The sequence below is a fragment of the Sturnus vulgaris genome, chromosome 26, assembly GCF_052056855.1.
Source record: "Sturnus vulgaris isolate bStuVul1 chromosome 26, bStuVul1.hap1, whole genome shotgun sequence".
NCBI lineage: Eukaryota > Metazoa > Chordata > Aves > Passeriformes > Sturnidae > Sturnus > Sturnus vulgaris.
The window spans coordinates 940,935-963,209 of record NC_142268.1 but is presented as its reverse complement, the minus strand read 5'-3'; the positions used below and the strand labels follow the sequence as shown (position 1 = coordinate 963,209).

The 22,275-nt window shown below is 50.3% G+C and overlaps 1 protein-coding gene across 1 annotated transcript in view; it reads right to left on the bottom strand.

Annotated features, from left to right (window-relative positions):
- The window catches only part of FBN3 (fibrillin 3), a 78,402-nt gene extending 58,264 nt beyond the window's left edge, over positions 1 to 20,138 (bottom strand). The window contains exons 1-5 of the mRNA XM_088179173.1: positions 19,944 to 20,138; positions 10,933 to 11,015; positions 9,800 to 9,898; positions 7,404 to 7,499; positions 5,887 to 5,982 (exon numbers count right to left, since the gene is read on the bottom strand). Coding sequence (XP_088035299.1) covers positions 5,887 to 5,982; positions 7,404 to 7,499; positions 9,800 to 9,898; positions 10,933 to 11,015; positions 19,944 to 20,110 — 541 coding nt within the window. The 5' untranslated portion in view covers positions 20,111 to 20,138. The remainder of the gene's footprint in view (positions 1 to 5,886; positions 5,983 to 7,403; positions 7,500 to 9,799; positions 9,899 to 10,932; positions 11,016 to 19,943) is intronic.
- Between the last annotated feature and the right edge of the window lie 2,137 nt (positions 20,139 to 22,275).

The following is a 22,275-nucleotide window of genomic DNA, read 5'->3' as shown; positions in this document are numbered from 1 at the left end:
ACTGGGAATGGGGTCAGAGAGAGACTGGGAATGGGATGAGAAACTGGGATTGGGATCAGAGACTGGGAATGGGATCAGGAGTGACAGGGAATGGGATCTGGAGTGACAGGGATTGGGATCAGGAGTCACAGGGATCACAGGGGGGAAAGGTTAAAATCAGATGCCCAGTGGAGCAAAGGATCTCTTGGAATCCTGGAATGCTCAGGCTTGGAAGGGACATTAAAGCTCCTCAGGGACATCCCCCACTGTCCCAGCCTGGCCTTGGACATTCCAGGGATCCAGGGGCTCTGGGAATTCCCTCCCAGCCCCTCCCCACTCTCCCAGGGAACGATTCCTGTCCAATATCCCACCCATCCCTGCCCTCTGCCATTCCCTGGGTCCTGTCCCTCCATGGACACGAGGGACAGGGGGCCCAGAATCCTCCAGCACAATCCCAGGGGAAGGAGCCGACCCCAAAGGATTGCTCCAGGTGTTCCCCAGGTGTTCCCCAGCCTGGATCCATTGTTCCAGGTGTTCCTCACCCTGGATCCATTGTTCCAGGTGTTCCCCAGGTGTTCTCCAGCCTGGATCCATTGTTCCAGGTGTTCCCCAGGTGTTCTCCACCCTGGATCCATTGTTCCAGGTGTTCCCCAGGTGTTCCTCACCCTGGATCCATTGTTCCAGGTGTTCCCCAGGTGTTCCTCACCCTGGATCCATTGTTCCAGGTGTTCCTCACCCTGGATCCATTGTTCCAGGTGTTCCCCAGGTGTTCTCCAGCCTGGATCCATTGTTCCAGGTGTTCCCCAGGTGTTCTCCACCCTGGATCCATTGTTCCAGGTGTTCCCCAGGTGTTCCTCACCCTGGATCCATTGTTCCAGGTGTTCCTCACCCTGGATCCATTGTTCCAGGTGTTCCCCAGGTGTTCTCCAGCCTGGATCCATTGTTCCAGGTGTTCCCCAGGTGTTCTCCACCCTGGATCCATTGTTCCAGGTGTTCCCCAGGTGTTCCTCACCCTGGATCCATTGTTCCAGGTGTTCCCCAGGTGTTCTCCACCCTGGATCTATTGTTCCAGGTGTTCCTCACCCTGGATCCATTGTTCCAGGTGTTCCCCAGGTGTTCTCCACCCTGGATCCATTGTTCCAGGTGTTCTCCACCCTGGATCCATTGTTCCAGGTGTTTTCCACCCTGGATCCATTGTTCCAGGTGTTCCCCAGGTGTTCTCCACCCTGGATCCATTGTTCCAGGTGTTCCCCAGGTGTTCTCCACCCTGGATCCATTGTTCCAGGTGTTCTCCACCCTGGATCCATTGCTCCCGTTGTTCCCCAGCCCCAGAGCTCTCCCAGCCCCAGGGTCTCCCTGAGGGGCTCCTTTCTCATGGAATATTTTCCCCAGCTCGTCATTTCCTCACTTCACCCAAACACAGCCACATTCCTGCAGTTTAACTGTTTGGGTTTCTGCAGAAAAGAAAAAGCTGGCAGGGACACTTGCTAAAGCCAGACATTCCAAGTGCTGGAAAAACACATCCAAAGGAAATTGTAAAGGGAGAACTTTCTCCGAGTTTTCCTGTCCTGTTTTTACAGTTTCCTGATGGAGTCTCGGCCTGATGAAACCCGAGAGAATTTCGAGGAGCAGCTCCTGAGGCACAGGGGAAACACGGAGCTGGTGCTTCCAGAGCAGGAGGAAAGGCTGGGAATGTCAGAGCAGGGCTTGGGAAACTCTGGGGGGGTCAGGAATTGTCCTGGTTGGTCACTGCAGGGGCTGGGGGGGCACTTCCAGAACTCCAAACCCTTCCCAAGCATTCCTTGGGAAAACCTGGCACTGCTCAGAGTCCCTTGGAAGAGACCACAGCTCCAGGATTCCAGGGAAAAACTCCTGGATCCAAGGGAAGAGCTCTTGGATCCAGAGAGAAGCTCCAGGATCCCAGGGAAAAACTCCTGGATCCCAGGGAAAAACTCCGGGATCCAGAGAGAAGCTCCAGGATTCCAGAGAGAAGTTCCTGGATCCCAGAGAAACAGGGAAAAACTCCTGGATTCCAGGGAAGAGCTCCTGGATCCAAGAGAAAAACTCCTGGATTCCAGAGAAACAGGGAAAAACTCCTGGATCCCAAGGAAAAACTCCTGGATTCCAGGGAAAAACTCCTGGATCCCAGGGAAAGGCTCCCCAGTGCAGATTTTATCTGGCTGGAGCAACACCCCCAAATTCCAAAGCTGATCCCTGGGGCACGGGAGGAGCTGCAAACATCAAAAATCAAACATCAAACACCACCCGAGTCAGAGCCGGCCTCAGCTCCCTCCGGGTCATTTTTTCCTGCTGGAGGGAGGTGAAATCAGAGCCGTGACATCAAAATTCTCATTTTTGCTGTAAAACCAAATCCTGGTTTTTGCTGTAAAAGCAAGAGCAGCTCCCCTGGGCTTCCCCTCCCACGCTGATGTCATGGCAGCTCAATTTCCACAAAATATCCCCCCCGGGGATGTCAGCGAGAGGGAGGAAATGATGCTGGAATTCTGTGAGTGCCTCGCTCCGAGGGGGGAATTTTCCTGGATGAGGTGTGAGGTTTGTTCTGCTCCCAGTACAAAGCAGCTCCTCACTGGAGCTGCTCTCAGCACTCAGAAATTCACTCTGTTCCAATTGAAAATTCCAATTTTTTTCTCCTTAGGGCGGCAGCAAGGTCAATTCAAGCGAATTCAACCCTTCCATAAATTTGGAATCTGATGGATTTGGGGTGGGTGAGGTTTTTTGTTTTTTGTTTTTTTTTTTTTTGCCAGGGATGGGGGCTCACAGAATCCCAGAATTCTGGGGCTGGAGATCACCCAGCTGGGTTTGGAATCTCCAGGAAGGAAAAATCCTCAATTCCAGGGCAGCTGTTCCAGGGCTCTGCCACCTCCAGGGAAAGAAATTTTCCCTCCTGCTGAGGAGGAATTTTTGGTGTTTTATTTGTATTTGTGCTCCTCACTCATCACTCCAGTCATGAAAGCAGAGAATTCCATGTGGAATTCTGTGTGGCAGAACCCAGAACATCCCCCTGTGATGAGATTTCTCCTTTCTCCCCGTGAGGAAAAAGCTTCAGGCTTTGCTTGCAATTAATCCTGCTCCAAATTAATCCTGCTAGAGGGAAAACCTTTTCAAAAAAACTGAAGAAGGTGCTGCTGCTGCTGCTGGAATTTCCCTCTGGAAACTCCCAAGGATTTCTGGGGATCCCTGGAATAGCAGGACACAAATCCTGGTGCTCAGGGACTCCTCCTGGAGCAGGAGCCCAGTTTTCCTTTGGGAAAGGGGAAGCTGCTCCTTGCTTTTCCCTGATTTTCCTTGGTTTTCCCTGATTTTCCCTTCTTTTCCCTGATTTTCCCTGCTTTTCCCTGATTTTCCTTGCTTTTCCCTGATTTTCCCTTCTTTTTCCTGATTTTCCTTGCTTTTCCCTGATTTTCCCTGATTTTCCTTGGTTTTCCCTGATTTTTCCTTCTTTTCCCTGATTTTCCCTTCTTTTTCCTGATTTTCCTTGCTTTTCCCTGATTTTCCCTGCTTTTCCCTGATTTTCCTTGGTTTTCCTTGCTTTTTCCTGATTTTCCCTTCTTTTTCCTGATTTTCCTTGGTTTTCCCTGATTTTCCCTGCTTTTTCCTGATTTTCCTTGGTTTTCCCTGATTTTCTCTGATTTTCCTTGGTTTTCCTGGTTTTTCCTCCTTTTCCCTGATTTTCCCTTCTTTTTCCTGGTTTTCCTTGGTTTTCCTTGCTTTTTCCTGATTTTCTCTGCTTTTTCCTGGTCTTCCCTAGTTTTCCCTTCTTTTCCCTAGTCTTCCCTGCTTTTCCTTGGTCTTCCCGGTTTTCCCTGATTTTCCTTGTTTTTTCTTGATTTTCCCTGCTTCCCCCCCCCCCCTTTCCTTGGTTTTCCCTGGTTTCCCGTACTTTTCCTTGGTTTTCCCTGCTTTTCCCTAATTTTTCCCTGCTCTTCCTTCCTTTTCCTTGGTTTTCCCTGATTTTCCCGGTTTCCCTGCTTTTCCCGGGTTCTTTCCCCTGCTTTTCCCTGTTTTCCTCTGCCTTTTTCCCATTTTCCCCCTGCAATCCCATCCCCCCCAGGCTCTCTCACCTGGTCGCCATCCCCCCCCCCGAGCTCGCCCCCGTGTTTGCCTTGGCAGGGAGGAGCCGTGTGGACACAGCTGCAGGATTTGTTTTTGTCTCTCACAAAATGTCTGGGCTCAGCCCAAACCTCTGCAGGCTTCGTGCAAATTCTCCTCCTAAAATAAAGAATTTCATACAAAGTCTGGCCCTGCCTCTTTCCCCTCTTTGCTCACACACACAGAGAGGACATTTGGATTTTCCAGCCTTTTCCAGAAGTTTCTTGCAGGAATTTCCAGCTCTCTCTGCTCACACACGGCCAATGTCTGGGGGGGTGGATTTGGGAATTTTTTTCAGGTCCCCAAGGAGGAGCTCACCAAGCTCTGGAATTTGGATTTGGGGGAAAAAAAATCTCACAGGGCAGAACCCTCCAGGGAGAAATCCTCACTTCCCATAACTAAAACAATTCCTGTGTGCTGGAAAAAGGCGAGGAGAGGGTTTAAAGAATCTCTAACTGCTGCAGAACAGGAGAATTGCCCAAAAAAAATTGGGGGTGTCCCATCCCTGGAAGCATCCAAAGCCAGGCTGGAGCAGCCTGGGATAGTGGAAGGTGTCCCTGGATGGTTTTAGGTTCCTTTTCTACCCAAATTCCCAGATTTTACAAAGGAGGAGCAAGGCAAGGTCACTCCAGTGGATGTGGGGAGGCTTTTCCAGAATTTTTCCTTCTTCAGCAGAGTTTGAGCTGGGGCTCAGCTGCACCCCGAGGGGCAGGAGATGCTTTTGGAGCCCCGGGAATGTTGCACATCCCCGTGGAATTTGGGTGGATTCCCTCTACCCTTCCTGTCTCACCCTCTGAACCTCGTGGAAAAATCCCAGGAAAAGCAAGAGCAGCCCAAACTTTGGGAATGGGGTGACACAGAACGAGCCCAGCCCTAGGAGAGCCAGGGGATGGAAAAATCAGGAATATTTCCAGGTGTTCTGGTCTCAGATCTGGGAGCTCCAACAGCAGCTCCGTGTTTCGGTTTCATTTCGGATCCCAAAAATCCTCTGGGAGCTGGGAGTGTCCATAGGAGCCAGAGGGAAAAAAAAAAAAAAAATCCCAGGGAATTCCCATCCCATGGGGGAATCCCACAGAGAGCTCGGGGCAACAGCAAAATACAACAAAATCCAGAATTTCCAGACCTGAACCCCAGAGAGTGAAATCCAGCCTGGATTCAGCCAGGCCACGGGGTTTGCAGGGAATTGCAGGGAATGGGGGATTGAAGGGAATGGGGGATTTTTTGGGATTTCAGGGAATGGGGGATTTCAGGGAATGGGGGACTGCAGGGAATGGGGGATTGCAGGGAATGGGGGATTGCAGGGAATGGGGGATTTTTTGGGATTTCAGGGAATGGGACATTGCAGGGAATGTGGGACTGCAGAGAACATGGGATTGCAGGGAATGGGGGATTTTGTGGGACTGCAGGGAATGTGAGATTTTTTTGGGATTGCAGGGAATGGGGAACTGCAGAGGATATGGGACTGCAGGGAATGTGAGATTTTTTTGGGATTGCAGGGAATGGGGAACTGCAGAGGATATGGGACTGCAGGGAATGTGAGATTTTTTGGGATTGCAGGGGATGTGAGATTTTTTGGGATTGCAGGGGATGTGGGATTTCAGGGAATGGGGGACTGCAGGGAATGGGAGATTTTGTGGAATTGCAGGGGATATGGGACTGCAGGGAATGTAGGATTTTGTGGGACTGCAAAGAATGTGAGATTTTTTGGGATTGCAGGGAATGGGGGATTTCAGGGAATGGGGGATTTAGTGTGATTTGATGTGATTTTGATGTGATTTGGTGATTTTTTGCCCTCACCTCTCTCGCACTGGGGCCCGGTGAAGCCGTAGACGCAGGCGCAGCGGTTGGGGCCGATGCACCTGCCCCCGTTCTGGCAGCCGTTCTCACACACAGCTGCGGGGAAAACCCCAAAATTCCATCAGAATTCCCTCTCCTGCAGAACCCCCCCAAGAGCTTGGGGTTGACATTGGAATATCAGCCCCGTGTTCTCCCGCCCGGAGCGTGGAGAAATTGGGATTTTTATTCTTTGTCCTTGGGGAAAATTCGCTCGCTGTCCCTGCCTGAGCCCCTTTCTGCAAAGGATTTCCTGCCCTCTGGAATCTCAGTTCCCTCAGGTCAGCGTTGGGATTTAAGGCAGGGTTGGGATGAGTGGATGCAAAGAGGAAAATGCACAAAGGGAAATGGGAATGGGGCAGGGATGGAATCCCACGTGCCCAGAGCAAGGAACTGAGGCCTGAGCAGCACCTGGGTGTTCCCTGACCTAAAATAGTCACTGGTTTAAAACATTCCTGCCTTAAAATATTCCTGCCTTAAAATATTCCTGGCTTAGACTTAGTCCTGCTACCCTGAGTTCAAACCCTGCACCCAGGGTTGGAGCCAAAGGAAGTTTCCTGGTTGAAATCAGGGATGAATGGAATGTCCAGAGGGGAAAGGATCCAAAGATCCTGCCCTGCCCTGACCCCTCTCAGTGCCCAGCTCTGATCCCAGAATCCAGGCTGGGACAGGCCCAGGGGGGTTCAGCATTCCCAGGATGTCCTGCCAGGCTGGGACAGGCCCAGGGGGGTTCAGCATTCCCAGGATGTCCTGCCAGGCTGGGAGCAGCACGTTTCACAGTGAGGGCTGCACGTCCCAGCCCCGGCTGCTGCTCCTGAGAATTTTCCCAAGCTTTTGCTGCTCAGAGTGAAATTTTCCATCTGGAGCCTCCGGCTGAACTTTTGGGGAGGAGAGAGGGCTGAGATTCCGGGGGAAGGAGAACACGGAGCTGATGTTGGAGTGTCCCGGGTGCCCTTTCCCATTCCCATTCCCATTCCCAATTCCCATCCCCATCACTCACACTGCCTGCAGTAGGTCCCAGTGAATCCCTTCTGGCACAGGCAGGACCCATTCCTGTTCCCATTCCCATTCTCATTCCCATTCCTATTCCCATTCCCAATTCCCATCCCCAATTCCCCATTCCCGTTCCCAATTCCCCATTCCCGTTCCCAATTCCCCATTCCCGTTCCCAATTCCCCATTCCCGTTCCCCACACTGCCTGCAGTGTGTCACAGTGAATCCCTTCTGGTACAGGCAGGACCTGTTCCCATTCCCATTCCTAATTCCCAATTCCCATCCCAAATTCCCATCCCTATTCCCATCACTCACACTGCCCACAGTATGTCCCAGTGAATCCCTTCTGACACAGGCAGGACCCATTCCTGTTCCCATTCCCATCCCCGTTCCTGTTCCCATCCCCAGTCCCAATTCCCATCCCAAATTCCCAATTCCCATCCCCAATTCCCAATTCCCATCCCCAATTCCCAATTCCCATCACTCACGCTGCCCACAGTAGGTCCCAGTGAATCCCTTCTGGCACAGGCAGGATTCCTCGGAGCAGCTGCCCCCGTTCATGCACCGCACGCTGCAGCTCTGCACTGGGGACAGGGACAGGGACAGGGAATCACCCCGGGATCCCAGCTCTGCACTGGGGACAGGGACAGGGACAGGGAATCACCCCGGGATCCCAGCTCTGCACTGGGGACAGGGACAGGGACAGGGAATCACCCCGGGATCCCAGCTCTGCACTGGGGACAGGGACAGGGAATCACCCCGGGATCCCAGCTCTGCACTGGGGACAGGGACAGGGAATCACCCTGGGGACAGGGAATCACCTCAGGGCACAATTCCTGATGTCTCTCTCTGTTTGACAACCCCGCCATAATACTTTATTTCAGGATTTTATACTTTTCCAATATTTTCCCATCCTTTTTATCATTGTTTCCCATTATTGCTCCGTTTTCAACCCTTTTCCCACTTTGGGCTGTCCAATCTTCCCAATTCCTCCCTGCCAAAGCCTCCTGAGGAGTTTGGGGGGATGGAATTTCCTTGGTGGAGGAAAACCATCAACTTTTAAGATATTTCTCCTCCCTTTGCAAACACAACGTGGCCTCCTTGGCAAGATCCAGTTACTGGGAGAGGGGTTTTGTGAAAGGAATTTGGAAAGAAAAGCACGAATCCTCCATTCCTGCATGTGAGAACTCAGCTTTCCCACTGGATTGTGAGCCACTGGATGTGACTGAGGCACTGCAGGAAAACAATAGCAATAAATAAATCGGGAGGTTTTGTCCTGCTGTGGACACCAAGCGTTGGCTTTAACTCTTTCCTCACCCCGTGTTTAAGGAATTTGGGATTAAAGCAGCCCCAGAGAGGGAGGTTTGGGGCTCAGCAGTGAGTTACAAACAAATACAAACAATTCCCTCTGGAATGCCTGGAACAACAAATTCCTCCTCTGGAAGGTGTGAACCACTCCGAATGTAGAGGCTGGAGAAAATGATGTGAAAAGTGGAATTCACACAAAAACCCCGGGGAGAGCCTGGCCCTGACTGCCAGGGAGAGCAGGGACTGGGATCTGGAAGCTCCAGGGGGAATGCAGGGATTGGGATCTGGAAGCTCCAGGAATGCAGGGATTGGGATCTGGAAGCTCCAGGAATCAGGGATTGGGATCTGGAAGCTCCAGGAATGCAGGGATTGGGATCTGGAAGCTCCAGGGGGAATCAGGGATTGGGATCTGGAAGCTCCAGGAATCAGGGATTGGGATCTGGAAGCTCCAGGGGGAATGCAGGGATTGGGATCTGGAAGCTCCAGGAATCAGGGATTGGGATCTGGCAGATCCAGGGGATGGATTTATGGGATGGAGGCTCAGCCGTGGCTCCTCCAACACCAATTCCAGGCTGGGAAGAGCCAGGGCTGAGCTCCAGGAGCAGCAGGAGATTCCCAAGGCCTGGAGCCATGGAAGAGCCCTGATCCTCATCCAGAAATTTCCAAGCAATGGGCAAACACCTTTCCAGTCCCATTTGTGACTCCCCAAAATCCCTGAGGTCCCTTCTGATTTATCATGGAATTTATCAGGAATGGCAGGGGGAAAAAAAAGGGAGGATGACACCTCGTCCTTGTTAACTTTTCCCAGGATTGGATTAATCCTGTTTTGGGAAGGGATCCCTCATTTTGGGAAGGGATCTGGGTGGCTCTGCCCGGGATCAGCTGTGGGGTTTTTGTCTCTACTCTCTGCTCCACCCAAAGAGCCCCTGCCGAGGACTCCCAAAATATTTTTACTCCCTGGAGTAGGAAACCAAGCAGGAAACTCTGCTCTTTGTTATTCCAGAGGAGGCACAGGGGATTTTCTTGCCTCTGGAATGCACAATTTGTCTGATTTTCCACAGAAATCCAGCCCCCAACAGCGAATTCCAGATTGTTGGAGCCCCCCCCATCCCCGCAGCCATGGGATGGATGCTCAGCTCTGGGCATTCCTGGAATTCCTCCCTGATTGATCCCACATGGATCCCGATTCCCGGATTTGGTGGCTCCAGCGCCTTCCCCTCCCCAGGGGATCCGATCCCGGGGGATCTGGAGCACAACGTGGCACTTTGGGAAGCAGATCCCGGGAATTTCCTTCTCCCTGACTGTGCCCTTGAGGGGTCACTTGATCCCAAAGGCTCCTCTGCAGCTGGGCACCGATGGAAAATCAATCCTTGGGATGACTCTCTCCATCTCAGACCTTAAAATACTCCCAAAAAATCCCGTTTATTTCTGCAGGAAAAGCACCCCCAAAACCACAGAAGACGTGCTGAAACACGGAATATTTTTGAGAGTTTCAGGGTAGAGCTGCAGGGATTCGATTCCTTCCCCCTTTTGGGAGAACACAGGAGCCCGGGGATCCCCAGGAGAATTCCCTCACCTCCAGCAGAGCCGCAGTTTGGGGACAGTTGTCCATTGGAGCAGGTGCACATGTTGGGCCGGGAGCAGAATCCATCCCCGCAGGAATTCCTGCAGATCGCTGCGGGCACACGGGGACAGCGAGGTTACACCTCGGGAATTTCCCAGAGCTGGGATCATCCCTCGGGAATCACCCAGGGAGGGGCTGGGCAAGGAGCTGAAATCCCAGCCCTGCCATGGATTTTATCCTAAATTAACCCAGCCATGGATTTTATCCTAAATTAACCCAGCCATGGATTTTATCCTAAATTAACCCATCCATGGATTTTATCCTAAATTAACCCAGCCATGGATTTTATCCTAAATTAACCCAGCCATGGATTTTACCCTACACCTTTACCCTACACCTTTATCCTGCATCAACCCAGCCATGGATTTTATCCTAAATTAATCCATCCATGGATTTTATCCTAAATTAACCCAACCATGGATTTTATCCTAAATTAATCCATCCATGGATTTTATCCTAAATTAACCCAGCCATGGATTTTATCCTACACCTTTATGCCACATCAACCCATCCATAAATTTTATCCTACATCAACCCATCCATGGATTTTATCCTGCATTAACCCATCCATAAATTTTATCCTACACCTTTATCCTACATCTACTCATCCATGGATTTTCCAGCCCTGGAAAATTCCCAATCCGGGTTGAGATTTTTCTCAATCATCCTCCCGAGGCCTCTTAAAGATGCAAATTCCCGTCGGGAGAAACCCCTGGTGACCCCAGGTTTGTAAAGTTTATTAATTGCACCGTCAATTAACGGAATTATTCCGTGGGAACAAGCAGGAAATCATTTCCTGGGGAGCAAAACTTTCCCAGGAACCTCCTGTCCCAAATCAGGCACTGGTGACACCTCAGGAAGGGATTAAAAAACTGAATTCAATAACTGGGACCAGTTGGAACCACCCGGGTTTAATCGGGATTAAAGCAGAGCTGGGAAATCCCAGGAACCCTGATCCTGAGCTGGAATTCTAAATTCCTTCCCACCGGGCTGGCAGCTCCCCTGGGAGCAGAGAAATGGATAAAATAATGGATAAAACAATGGATAAAACAATGGATAAAATAAATGGACACAGGGATACTCACGGACAATGCACTGGTTCCCTCCAGGCAGAGTTTTCCAGCCGGGACAGCAGTAGGAATGGAACCTCGAACCGCAAACATTTGGGCTAAAAATCAAACACAGTTTGGGCGTTTTCCCCTCTGAGAATACAATTTTAAAATTTAAAAAAAATAAATTTTAAATTAATTGTGAAAATCCAGAGGGTTTTGGGTTTTTTTTTTTTTTCCCCCTCCGCTCAGCTCTGCCTCCTTGGGATTTTTTTTTTCCCATGGATGGATCGCCCTTTCTCACCTTCCGTGCCGCTGAAAGGGCTCATTAGCTAATGAGAATTATGCAAATGAGGTGAATGTGACCCAAAGGGAGCTGTTAAGGAAGGACAGAGGGAAAACAAACGCTCGGCATCGCCGGGATCAGCGAGGAACCAGCGGGAATTGCGCGGGTGGCACCGGGAAATGAGGGAAAAATCCCTGAAAAATCCCATTCCCATTCCCTGCGATGGGAAACCTCGGCAGGAGGAGCCGCCTCCCAAATTTACCGAGGGACGGGCACGGGGACACGGCCCCGGGGGACGGGACAGGACACGGGGGACACCGGGATGGGGCGGCAGGAAAATCTGGGAAAGGCACCGGGAGCACCGGGATGGGGCTGAAAAAACCCAGGAAAGGCACCGGGATGGGGTTGGGAATTTGGGAAAGGCACCGGGATGGGGCTGAAAGAACCCAGGAAAGGCACCAGGATGGGGCTGGGAATTTGGGAAAGGCACCGGGATGGGGCTGAAAAAACCCGGGAAAGGCACCGGGATGGGGTTGGGAATTTGGGAAAGGCACCAGGATGGGGCTGAAAGAACCCAGGAAAGGCACAGGGATGGGGCTGGGAATTTGGGAAAGGGACCGGGATGGGGCTGGGAATTTGGGAAAGGCACCGGGATGGGGCTGCAGGAATTTGGGAAGGGATGGGGAACCTGGAAAAGGATGGGAAATCTGGGAATGGCACCGGGATGGGGATGCAGGAATTTGGGAAAGGCACCGGGATGGGGTTGGGATTTTGGGAAAGGCACCAGGATGGGGTTGGGATTTTGGGAAAGGCACCGGGATGGGGTTGGGATTTTGGGAAAGGCACCGGGATGGGGTTGGGATTTTGGGAAAGGCACCGGGATGGGGTTGGGATTTTGGGAAAGGCACCGGGATGGGGTTGGGATTTTGGGCTCGGCTCCTGCGGGCGCTGCCAGATGCCAGGAAAGGCTGGAGAGGGAGGAAAAAGGGGGGAAAAACCCGGGCTGGGAATCTCCGCGGGCTCCGATTCCACGGGAGCAGGAACCCCGAACTCAGCTCTGCTAACTCCGGGATCCATTCAGCTTTCCCAATATTTTGGGGACATCCCCAAATCCCCAGTTATTTTTTTCCTTTCTCTCTCGGTATTCTCTGTGTAGCCCCAGCCATGAAATTCTCTCTCCTGCTTTGCCAACTCCCCCAGTTTGGGGAGCAGCCGCCCTGACTGGGGAGAACGGAATTCCCAGTTCCCACCTTCCCTGTGCCTTTCCTTATTGGAAAAGTTTTCTGTTTTCCAAGTCTCATCCTAAGCAAAATCTGTGGGGGAAAAAAAAATCAAATCCTTCAGGAGCAGATTCAGCCAATTCCCAACTTGTTCACCTTTTAAAAAACGGTGACTATTAAAAAATAAAAAATAAAAAAAAAGAATAATTGATTCCAGGTTTTCCCAACCATCCACCTTTTCCTTCCCCACTGAAAATCCACTTAATTCCAGGTTAGTGAGGTCGCTATCCATGGAAAATCTTCTCTCAGGAAGAGAACAGGGAAGTTTCTTTTTGGGATTATTTATGACCCCCCCCCTCGCAGCTTTTCTCTCATTGTGAAACTCAAACAAAATGAATGTGGATGATCTCAGCCTGTGCTTTGCCAAGGGACAGCGATCCCACCTCTCCAAATTCTTCCCCCAATTCAGGATTTGCTCTGGTTTTGGTCGGTGCCCGGATTTTTTTTTGCAGCGCCCTTGGGATATCAGCTCTGACCCCGCTGGGGATCACAGGGGGACAAAATCCGCTGCCAAAATATCAGGGTGGGTTTGGGAAAGCGTCTTTCCCCCCTTCCCAAAGGGATTTGGGATTGTGTCAGGGCGTGGGAAGGGATCCCGGACAATGCTGGCTTTGGGATCCTCGGTGCGTTTGTGTCCTGCAGCGAGCAGATCCCCCCCAGGCAGTGATGGAAGGAATTGATTCCAGATAATTCCAGCTTTGGGGAGTTCTCTGCGAGCTCCCCCAGGACTGGCTGTGCTTGATTTGTAACGGGGGACAAAAAAAAAAAAATAAAAATCCCAGAAAATTCCCGCTGGAAAAGTCAGAGCTGCCCACGTTCAATTTGGGGACAATTGTGGTGCTGCAAAAAAGGGGGGGGGGTGGATCTGAATTCCAGGAACTCATCCCTGGTTCTCCAAAGAGGATTTTTAGGATCGGGTTCAAGCCCCAACAAATTCCGATTCTTTTTGTTTCTAAGAGCTGCGGTTTAAAGGTGAGAGGTGTGAATCCGAACTTCCAGCAGAAATTTGGATGCGTGACGCTGCCAGCATTAAAATATTCCGAACTCAGCATCACAAAATCCCAGACTGGTTTGGGTTGGAAGGATTTTAAATCCCACCCAAATCCAGCCCTGGCCCTGGACATTTCCAGGGATGGAGCAGCCACGGCTGCTCTGGGAATTCTCCTCCAGGGTTTCACCCCTGCGAGATGGAATTCGTAATTTGAATTATTTTTATTCGGTTTCATCAAAGGAATGAAGGAGAAGCTGTGCAGGGTTCAAGCCCAATAATCCTGATCATTTTCTGTTTTATTTTCAGCAAGGTGGGGGGATCTCTAAAATCTTTTCCAACACCTTTGCTTTGTCCATAAAGGCAATTTTTTTCCCCCCTTCATTGAGCTCTTCCCTCTGAGTGATGGTAGGAAAATCTCCCTTCTCAATTCACATTTAATTCAACCCCTACAGATCAGCAAGGAACCTTTTCCTTTGAAAAAAAAAAAATAAAATAAAATAAATAAAAATCCAACAGATTTCCAGGAACTACTTCACACTTTCATTTGGAAAGCAGCACTACCGACTCTTCCATATATTTTTTTTTTTTTCCTTCCCTCCTTAAATTCTGAAATAAATCAAAACTTCAAACACAGCCCTTAAAACTTCCAGACAAAACCCATACAACCTCGGGCTCCTCTGCCAGATATTCCTTCACCATTCCAATATTCTCCTGCCAAAAACAAGAGAGCCCAGGCAGGGCCGGGGGGGGGGGGGCCAAAATCAACCATTTCACACCATAAATCAGAGCCCTGGGGAAAAGTGAGGAACAAAAATCTCCAGTCAAAGCTTTCCTTCACGTTGGTGATGTTTGGAGAATTCCAACCCTTGGGATTTGCTCCAGGAATTTCCCTCCAGGAAATCTGGGCTGGTTTTTTTGGTAATTTGGGGTTTTCTTGATAGTAAAAAAAAAAAATGGGAAATTTCAGTTTCTGGCTGCCTGAAAACCAGGGTTGAGTTTTAAAATGGGAAATTTCAGTTTCTGGTGCTGAAATTCAGGATTGAGTAAAAAAAATGGGAAATTTCAGCTTCTGGTGGTGAAATTCAGAATTGAGTTTAAAAAATTTGAAATTTCAGTTTCTGGCTGCCTGAAATCCAGGATTGAGTTAAAAAAACGGGAAAATTCATCTTTTTGTGCTGAAATCCAAGCTTGAGTTTAAAAAATGGGAATTTTCAGTTTCTTAGGAGCACCTTGGTTCAGAGAATCACGGAATTGTTGAGGCTGGAGAAGATTTTGGTGGCACTGCCACCAGCCACTGTCCCCAAGTGCCACCTCCAGGTGGGTTTGGAACCTTTTTAATTCCTGGCTGGAACTGCGAGGTCAGGGATGGGTTTGGGTTAAAATCCTGCAGGAATTCACCCCTGCCCCTCTCTGAGGACACCCAAGAGCTCCACCCTTGATTTTTTTTTTTTTTTTTACCATCACCCCAGGGTCAGGTCCAGCTTTGTGTCCCTAAATCCCAGTCCTTGCCTTTCCCTGTCCTTTGCATCCAAGATTTTGGAGATTTTGGAGAATTCCCCTGCATCCCTCAGCTGCTGTTCTGCAGCTCCAGCATTTCCCTCCCTGTTCCTCGTGGGATGGAAATGAATTCCCCCAGGGAGTGGAAAATGAGGAGGTGTCAAAACCCAGCTGGGAGCTGCTCCCGTTGCCTCTTTGTCCACAATTAATTTTTAATTTAATTTAATTTAATTTAATTTAATTTAATTTCCCCCCCCAGCGCTGCCCTCAGGGCAGGGGTCCCACATCCATCCCAACATCCATCTTCTCATTTGCAGCTCACAATTAATGATTTTACCATAACGAGCTGTGCTCAAAGCCAGCCCTGCTTTGTTCCACCCCTTCCCTGCTCCTGGAAATTGCTCCAGGGTTCATTCATTAGGGCAAAAATCCCATCCCAACCCTTCCTCAGAACGGGATTTATCAGGGCTGGGCCCTTCAGGACAAGCTCGTTTGAACCTGGCTCTGTTTTCATGGGTTTAAGGCTGGATTAAAGCCAGGCCTGGGCTGGGATTTATTGCTCCCCACGTTTTTATGAATTATTATTTGGGAAAGCAGGGTTGGATAAGAGGCTCGTTGATTTTGCATTTAATCCCCGCTTTGCATTTATTTGATGCTTTCCTCTTGATTGAAGGAGGGCTGGGATGGGGATGAGAAATAAAGAAATAAATAAAATTCCAGCAGATAAATAAATAAATAAAAATTCCAGTGCTCAGCCTGGAATGTTGGAATCTCTTCCCAAGGGTTCTCCAAATTCCCTGGAAGCAGGGACAGCTCGTGTTGGGCACTTGGAGTCACTGGGAGCATCTCCTCCCTCCCAGCCCCGTGGTTTGAATGGATTTAATTTTTTTTTTTTTTTTTTTAATGGATTCTGGATGATCTCTGAGCTCCTTCCAAGCCAAACCACGCCAGGATTCTGCAGAAGCCACAGGAAGAAGTTTGTGCCACTTGTGGGTGATATTTAACAGAAGCTGAAACGGTGTTTGGGAATTTTCATCTCCCCAGAGTTTAAAAAAAAAAACCAAAAAACTCCCTGAAAATTCACCCGAGTCTCATTTCCCTCTCTGAATTTCTGTTTTCTCATCCCACTTGGGGAACAAGAGAATTGGGAGATGGAGAGAGAAAAGGAGGCAGAGACAAGGAGAAATCCCAGAATTAGGGCTGGGAAACACCTCAGACATCATCCCAACCATTGACCCAGCAGGGGAGAGAAAAATTCCCAATGGGAAAGGGGAAATTCCCAATGGGAAAGGGGGAAAAATCCCAATGGGAAAGGGGGAAAAATCCCAATGGGAAAGGGGGAAAAATCCCAATGGGAAAGGGGGAAAAATCCCAATAGGAAAGGGGAAATTCCCAATGGGAAAGGGGGAAAAATCCCAATGGGAAAGGGGGAAAAATTCCCAATGGGAAGGAGAGAAAATCCCAATGGGAAAGGGGAAAAATCCCAATGGGAAAGGGGGAAAATCCCAATGGGAAAGGGGGAAAATCCCAATGGGAAAGGGGGAAAATCCAAATTTTGTCAGGGTTGGTGCCTTGAGCCCTTGGATGTGTCTGTCCCTCAGCAGGAATTTGGGGAAGGAAAACATTTCTGCCATGGATAAAATGGCAGGAAAAGGTTGGGAAAGCCTTTGGGAATTGGAACAAAAGATGTGGGGAGGGAAAACTCAGATTAACTCACATTGGGAAACCAAATTCTTTCAAATAAAGCAGAGCTGCAGCAGGAGCCCTGGGAGCTCAAACCCAACTGCAAATCCTCAACATTTGTCCCTTTTCCTCCATCCAGACCCAACATCCAAAGTTTTGGATCCTCTCTCAGTGTCCAGGGAATCTCCAGCCCAGCCCAGCTGGGTTTTAATTCCAGGAGAGATCCCAGCCTGGAACTGGTTCCTGTCCCCAGAAAGGAAAACTTTGGGGGGTGGGGCTGAGAGGGCAAAGCCAAAGCAAATATTTGCAGTGGTGTCCTGAGCTGTTAAACGAGGATAAATGGGATTAAATGTTCACTGGGTGGCTTTGGAGGAGAGATAATTCCACAAAATGCAGCTGTCAAGGTCACCCAACGTCGTGACACAACCCCAGATTTCAACATTTATTTATTTAAACATTTATCGACTTCATTTCTCCCTTGGCTCATCCCTTTGGACGCTCTGAGAGAAGCAAACCTGGAATTGTGACTGATTTGCTTTTCCCAAAGGGAAATTCCACAGCAGCAAAGGATCCCTTAAAGCAGCAGAAACCAGGTCAGGGATGATCCCAAAATTCTTAAATTTGGAAACAACCTCGGATCATCCAGATCATCAACACTGATCCATAACTAAACTTCCCAGAATTGTTCCACCATTTTGGGGAATCCCAAAATTTTGGGAATTTTGGGCTCTGCAGGTGACACCTGAGGCTTCTTCCCAAGCCCAGCAGGACATTATTTCCATTATTTCCATTATTTCCATTATTATTTTCTTGGGACAGAGAGGTTCCAAAGGGGGAGATTCCCAGCACAAGGGCTGGGAGGGAAGGAGAGATTTGGACACAAAGGCAGGGAATGGTCAGGGAGCCTGGGAACCCCTGGAGCTGTGATGCCCCACCGGGAATTCCTTCCCTGGGAACAGGAAAACAAAGAATTCATTCCCTGGGAGCAGGAAAATAAGGAATCCTTTCCCTGGGAAGAGGAAAACAAGGAATTTGTCCCTGGGAGCAGGAAAACAAGGAATTCATTCCCTGAGAAGAGGAAAACAAGGAATTCATTCCCTGGGAGCAGGAAAACAAGGAGATCTTTCCTGGGAACAGGAAAACAAAGAATTCATTCCCTGGGAACAGGAAAATAAGAAATTCGTTCCCTGGGAAAAGGAAAACAAGGAATCTCTTCCCTGGGAAGAGGAAAACAAGGAAATCATTCCCTGGGAGCAGGAAAACAAGGAAATCATTCCCTGGGAGCAGGAAAAGAAGGAATGCTCCGCTGCAGCTGCACGGATTTCCCTGCCCTTGTTTTTTTTGGGATTTTTGCAGCCGGGTCTGGTCACCCCCAATCCCCGAATGCCCAGCGGACAGCAGCGACCCCGGCATGGAAAATGGGAATATTCCTTTCCTCCATCAGCTCCTCCCAGCGATTCCCAAGGGATCAGCCTGGGGTGAACTCGGGGATGCTCTGGATGTGGCAGAGCATCATCCCAGGCTGAGGGAGGGATGGAAAACCAAGAGCTGAGCTCGGGAATGAAGGACTTGGGTGCCTTGAGCCAAGCCTGGAGGGAAGGTGGGAACGTTGGGAATGTTGGGAATGTTGGGAATGCTGGTGCAGAGAGGTTTTTTTTTTTTTCCAGAAGCAGCTCCAGGCCCGTTAATCGCAGCTCCCTGGAGTGGGAGGGGTTGGAAGGGACCTGGAGATCGTCCACTGCAGCCCCCACAGCGATCCGGGAGCTCCTCCCTGCTTTGGGAAGTTTTATCTCAGGAATTCCTTACGGGTCATCCCAGGGGATGCACACAGAGAGATTGGAAAAGCCCAAACCCCTGGGCAAGCCTGGTCCCTCTTTTCCAAATCCATGGGAGCAGGAGGGGAGGCCGTGGAGGCTGGAATTCCAGGAGGAGACACCTCCATCCCCTGGGCTGGAATTCCAGGAGGAGACACCTCCATTCCTCAGGGGATGGAATTCCAGGAGGAGACACCTCCATTCCTCAGGGGATGGAATTCCAGGAGGAGACACCTCCATTCCTCAGGGGATGGAATTCCAGGAGGAGACACCTCCATCCCCTGGGCTCCAGCTGCAGCCCAAGCCCAGCCCTTTTTCGGGGCACTCCCCCATCCCAGCAGCATTCCAGCATTCCCAGCCTCTGGCACAGCCCAGCCCTGAGCGTGGATCCCCACGGACACGGGAACAGTGCCCAGGAACTGCAGCCAGACAGGCTCCAAATATCATCTCCAAATATCTCCAAATATCTCCAAATATCTCCAAATATCTCCAAATATCTCCAAATATCTCCAAATATCTCCAAATATCTCCAAATATCTCCAAATATCTCCAAATATCTCCAAATATCTCCAAATATCTCCAAATATCTCCAAATATCTCCAAATATCTCCAAATATCTCCAAATATCTCCAAATATCTCCAAATATCTCCAAATAACGCCCAGTCAGTGCAGGCCAGGAACCATCTTAGAGCAGCAGAGCTGAGCTCAGCCCAGGACTTTCCTGCTGGGATCAGCTGGGACACAGCCCCGGATTTGGGAGAAAGCAGGAGCTGCCCCAAGGGACTGAGCAAAGCCCAGGAGCAAATCCCGAGGTGCCAACATCCCCCAGGGGACAGGGGAGGAGCAGGGACAGCCACCAGAGCAGGGCATGGAATGGGTTGGGTTTAAATCCCACCCAGAGCTGGGCATGGAATGGGTTGGGTTGGGTTTAAATCCCACCCAGAGCTGGGCATGGAATGGGTTGGGTTGGGTTTAAATCCCACCCAGAGCTGGGCATGGAATGGGTTGGGTTGGGTTTAAATCCCACCCAGAGCTGGGCATGGAATGGGTTGGGTTGGGTTTAAATCCCACCCAGAACAAGGCATGGAATGGGTTGGGTTTAAATCCCACCAGAGCTGAGTATGGAATGGGTTGGGTTTAAATCCCACCCAGAGCAGGGCATGGAATGGGTTGGGTTGGGTTTAAATCCCCCCCAGTGCCACCCCTGCCATGGCAGGGACACCTCCCACTGTCCCAGAATATCCAGCCCGGCCTTGGGCACTGCCAGGGATGGGAACTCACAGCTTTTCTGGGAATTCTGTGCCCACCCTCCAGGGGAAGACAAACCCACCCTCCAGGTGGATGTGGGGGCTCTGCAGCCCCTACAGGTGACCCCAAAAGGAGCTCAGCGCCCAGCGCTGCTCCCATGGGATCCTCCCTGCCTGTGCCAGGAGCTGCAAATCCAAATCCAAAAATCTGCTTCGAGCCAGCGCCAAGAAACCCCCCCCCAACTCACCCTCGCAGCGAGTCCTGGCCCCTTCTCCTCACTCTGCTCGGGGCTCTCTCCTCGTAGGCTGCGAATCTCTCAGGCTGCGAGTCCCCCTCGTATTGTCCCCGGGCCGGGGCCACGGCCAGCACAGCCCAGCAGCCCAGCAGGAGCCGGGCCAGCCACACATCGCCCATGTCCCCAAAGTCCCCCCGAGAGCTTTGTCCTTGCAGGCTCCGGGCTGCCCTGGCAGCACCGGGATGGATTTTTTTGGCAGCAGCAGCTCCCGCGCCGGTGCCGAGGAGCCGTCGTGGGGTTGCGTTTCTGGAAGGAAAAAGAAAGGGGGGAAAAAGGAGATTTTGAAGGGTTTTTTTGGTGGGTTTTTTTTTTTTTTTTTTTTGGAGGTGTTGGTAAGCCCAGGCTGGACCCACCCAGCTCCCGGTGTCACTGAATTGCCAAAACTTTCTTTCCCCAAGAGCTGGAGAATCAGGAGATGGGCAAGAGTTGCCTCACATTTCTTTTCCCGGTGGAGAAACAAAGAGCAACCAAAGCCCTCCAGAAAAGAGGAGAAGGTGAGGAAAGAGCAGCTCCTGCTCATGGACCATCCTCCCACAGCTCTGGAAAAACTTCCCAGCTCCTCCATGGCTCAGGGGAGCCTGGCCTGGCGTGGGGACAGCCCCTGGCATGGCACTGACCCCCCCAGGGTGGTCTCGGGGGGCTGGGATGGGAGGGGAAGGAATGAGAAATCCCCAAAGGAAAAGCTCCAAAAATGATCGCCAGGGCCAGCATTCCCAAATTCCCCCAGTTCTGCATGGGGAGCCCATCCTTCCTCCTCCTTCCTCCTCCTCCTCCTCTTCCCGGCTCGGGGTGCAGCTCTCACCTCGAGAACCCCAAAATTTGGAGTTCCAGGAATAAAAAAAAAAAAAAAAATCCTCCTGGATGTGTCCCGGGGTGGGAACAATCTGAGCTGCGAGAGGCCCCGGGTGGGGAAGGAGAGGCCCCCGAGCCACCCCTGACTGTCCCCCCTGCTCTCCCACTGCAGCTTTTCCCGGCCAGCCCAGCCTCGAAAATCAGCCCAGACAGGGCAGAAAATGTGTCTGAATTAAAAAAAAAAAAAATCCAATCAGAAAAACTCCACCAGCAAAAAAAAAAAAAAAAAAAATCCCACACTCTAAAAGCTATTAAAAAATAATTAAAAATAATTAAAAGTTCAATTTCCCTCGCGTCCCAGCTGGGAATGTCTCAGCTCTGGAGGGCAGGAATTTTTCAGGCTCTAAGGTTTCAAAGGCAGAGAGTGGGAAGGGGAAAGGCAGGGCTGGGAGACAAAGAAAAATTCCCTCCCTGCAGCCCCCCGAGCTGAGCTCGGCTCTGCCGGCTCCGCTTATCTCCAGCCACACAAAAGGCAAAGTGTTCCCTGTCCCGCAGCTCCCGAGGGGAGAAAAAAAAAAAAAAAAAAAAAAAAAAGGAAGGGAAAGGGAGAAAAAAAAAAAAAAAAAAAAAAGGACCAAAAGTTTCGCACTCCAGCGATGGAATTCCAGCTGCATCCATTTCCCCGCGGGGGGATGAGGAGCCTGACAAATGATGGATACACGGGACATTCCCGGAGAGCTCGCACACGCATGGAAAAGTCATTTACAGCCGCGAGAGAGCCGCAGCTTCAATGGAATCAAAGCCTCCAAAAGTTCTTTGCAGCGCTGAGAAATTCCAGCAAACCCCCACTTGTGTGAGAAAGACACTGAGAAAGGCAATGAGAGAACCGAGCCCTAAAAAAAAAAAAAAAAAAAAAAAAAAAAATCAGATTTTAAAGCGGTCGGGAAGGAAGCGAGGAAAAAAAAAAACATTCCCAAGGCAAGGCTGCGAGTGTGAAAATCAAATCAATTAAAAAATTAAAAAAATAAAAAAATTGTTCGAGACACAATGGAGCAGAGAAAGGAAGCGATAAAAGAGAAAGAAAAAAAAATCAGCTGAGCAACTCCGGAGTGAGGAGGAAAATCGGTGAAAATACCTTGAAGTCCTGGAGCTGGGGATGTGCCCAGAGCTCCTTTGTTTGAGGTCTGGGCAGAGCAGAAGGGACTGAAATCCTCAGTCCTGGGCAGAGCAGAAAAGGTAGAGCCCGATGCAGGGCAGGGGGAGGGCCCGGCCGGTGGGAGTAGCTCAGCCCAAAATTCTCCAGCCAAAAAAAAAAAAAAAAAAAAAAAAAAAAAAAAAGAAGTTTAAAAAAAAAAAAAAAAAAAATTGTGCGAGGAGGGGCTGGGGGAGAGCTCGGCTGTCACCTCGGGATTGCTCGGGGCTCCTCCTCAGGGAAACCCCAATTTTGGTTGGAGCAGCATCGTTATCCTCATGGGGGGGTAATTAAGGGTTT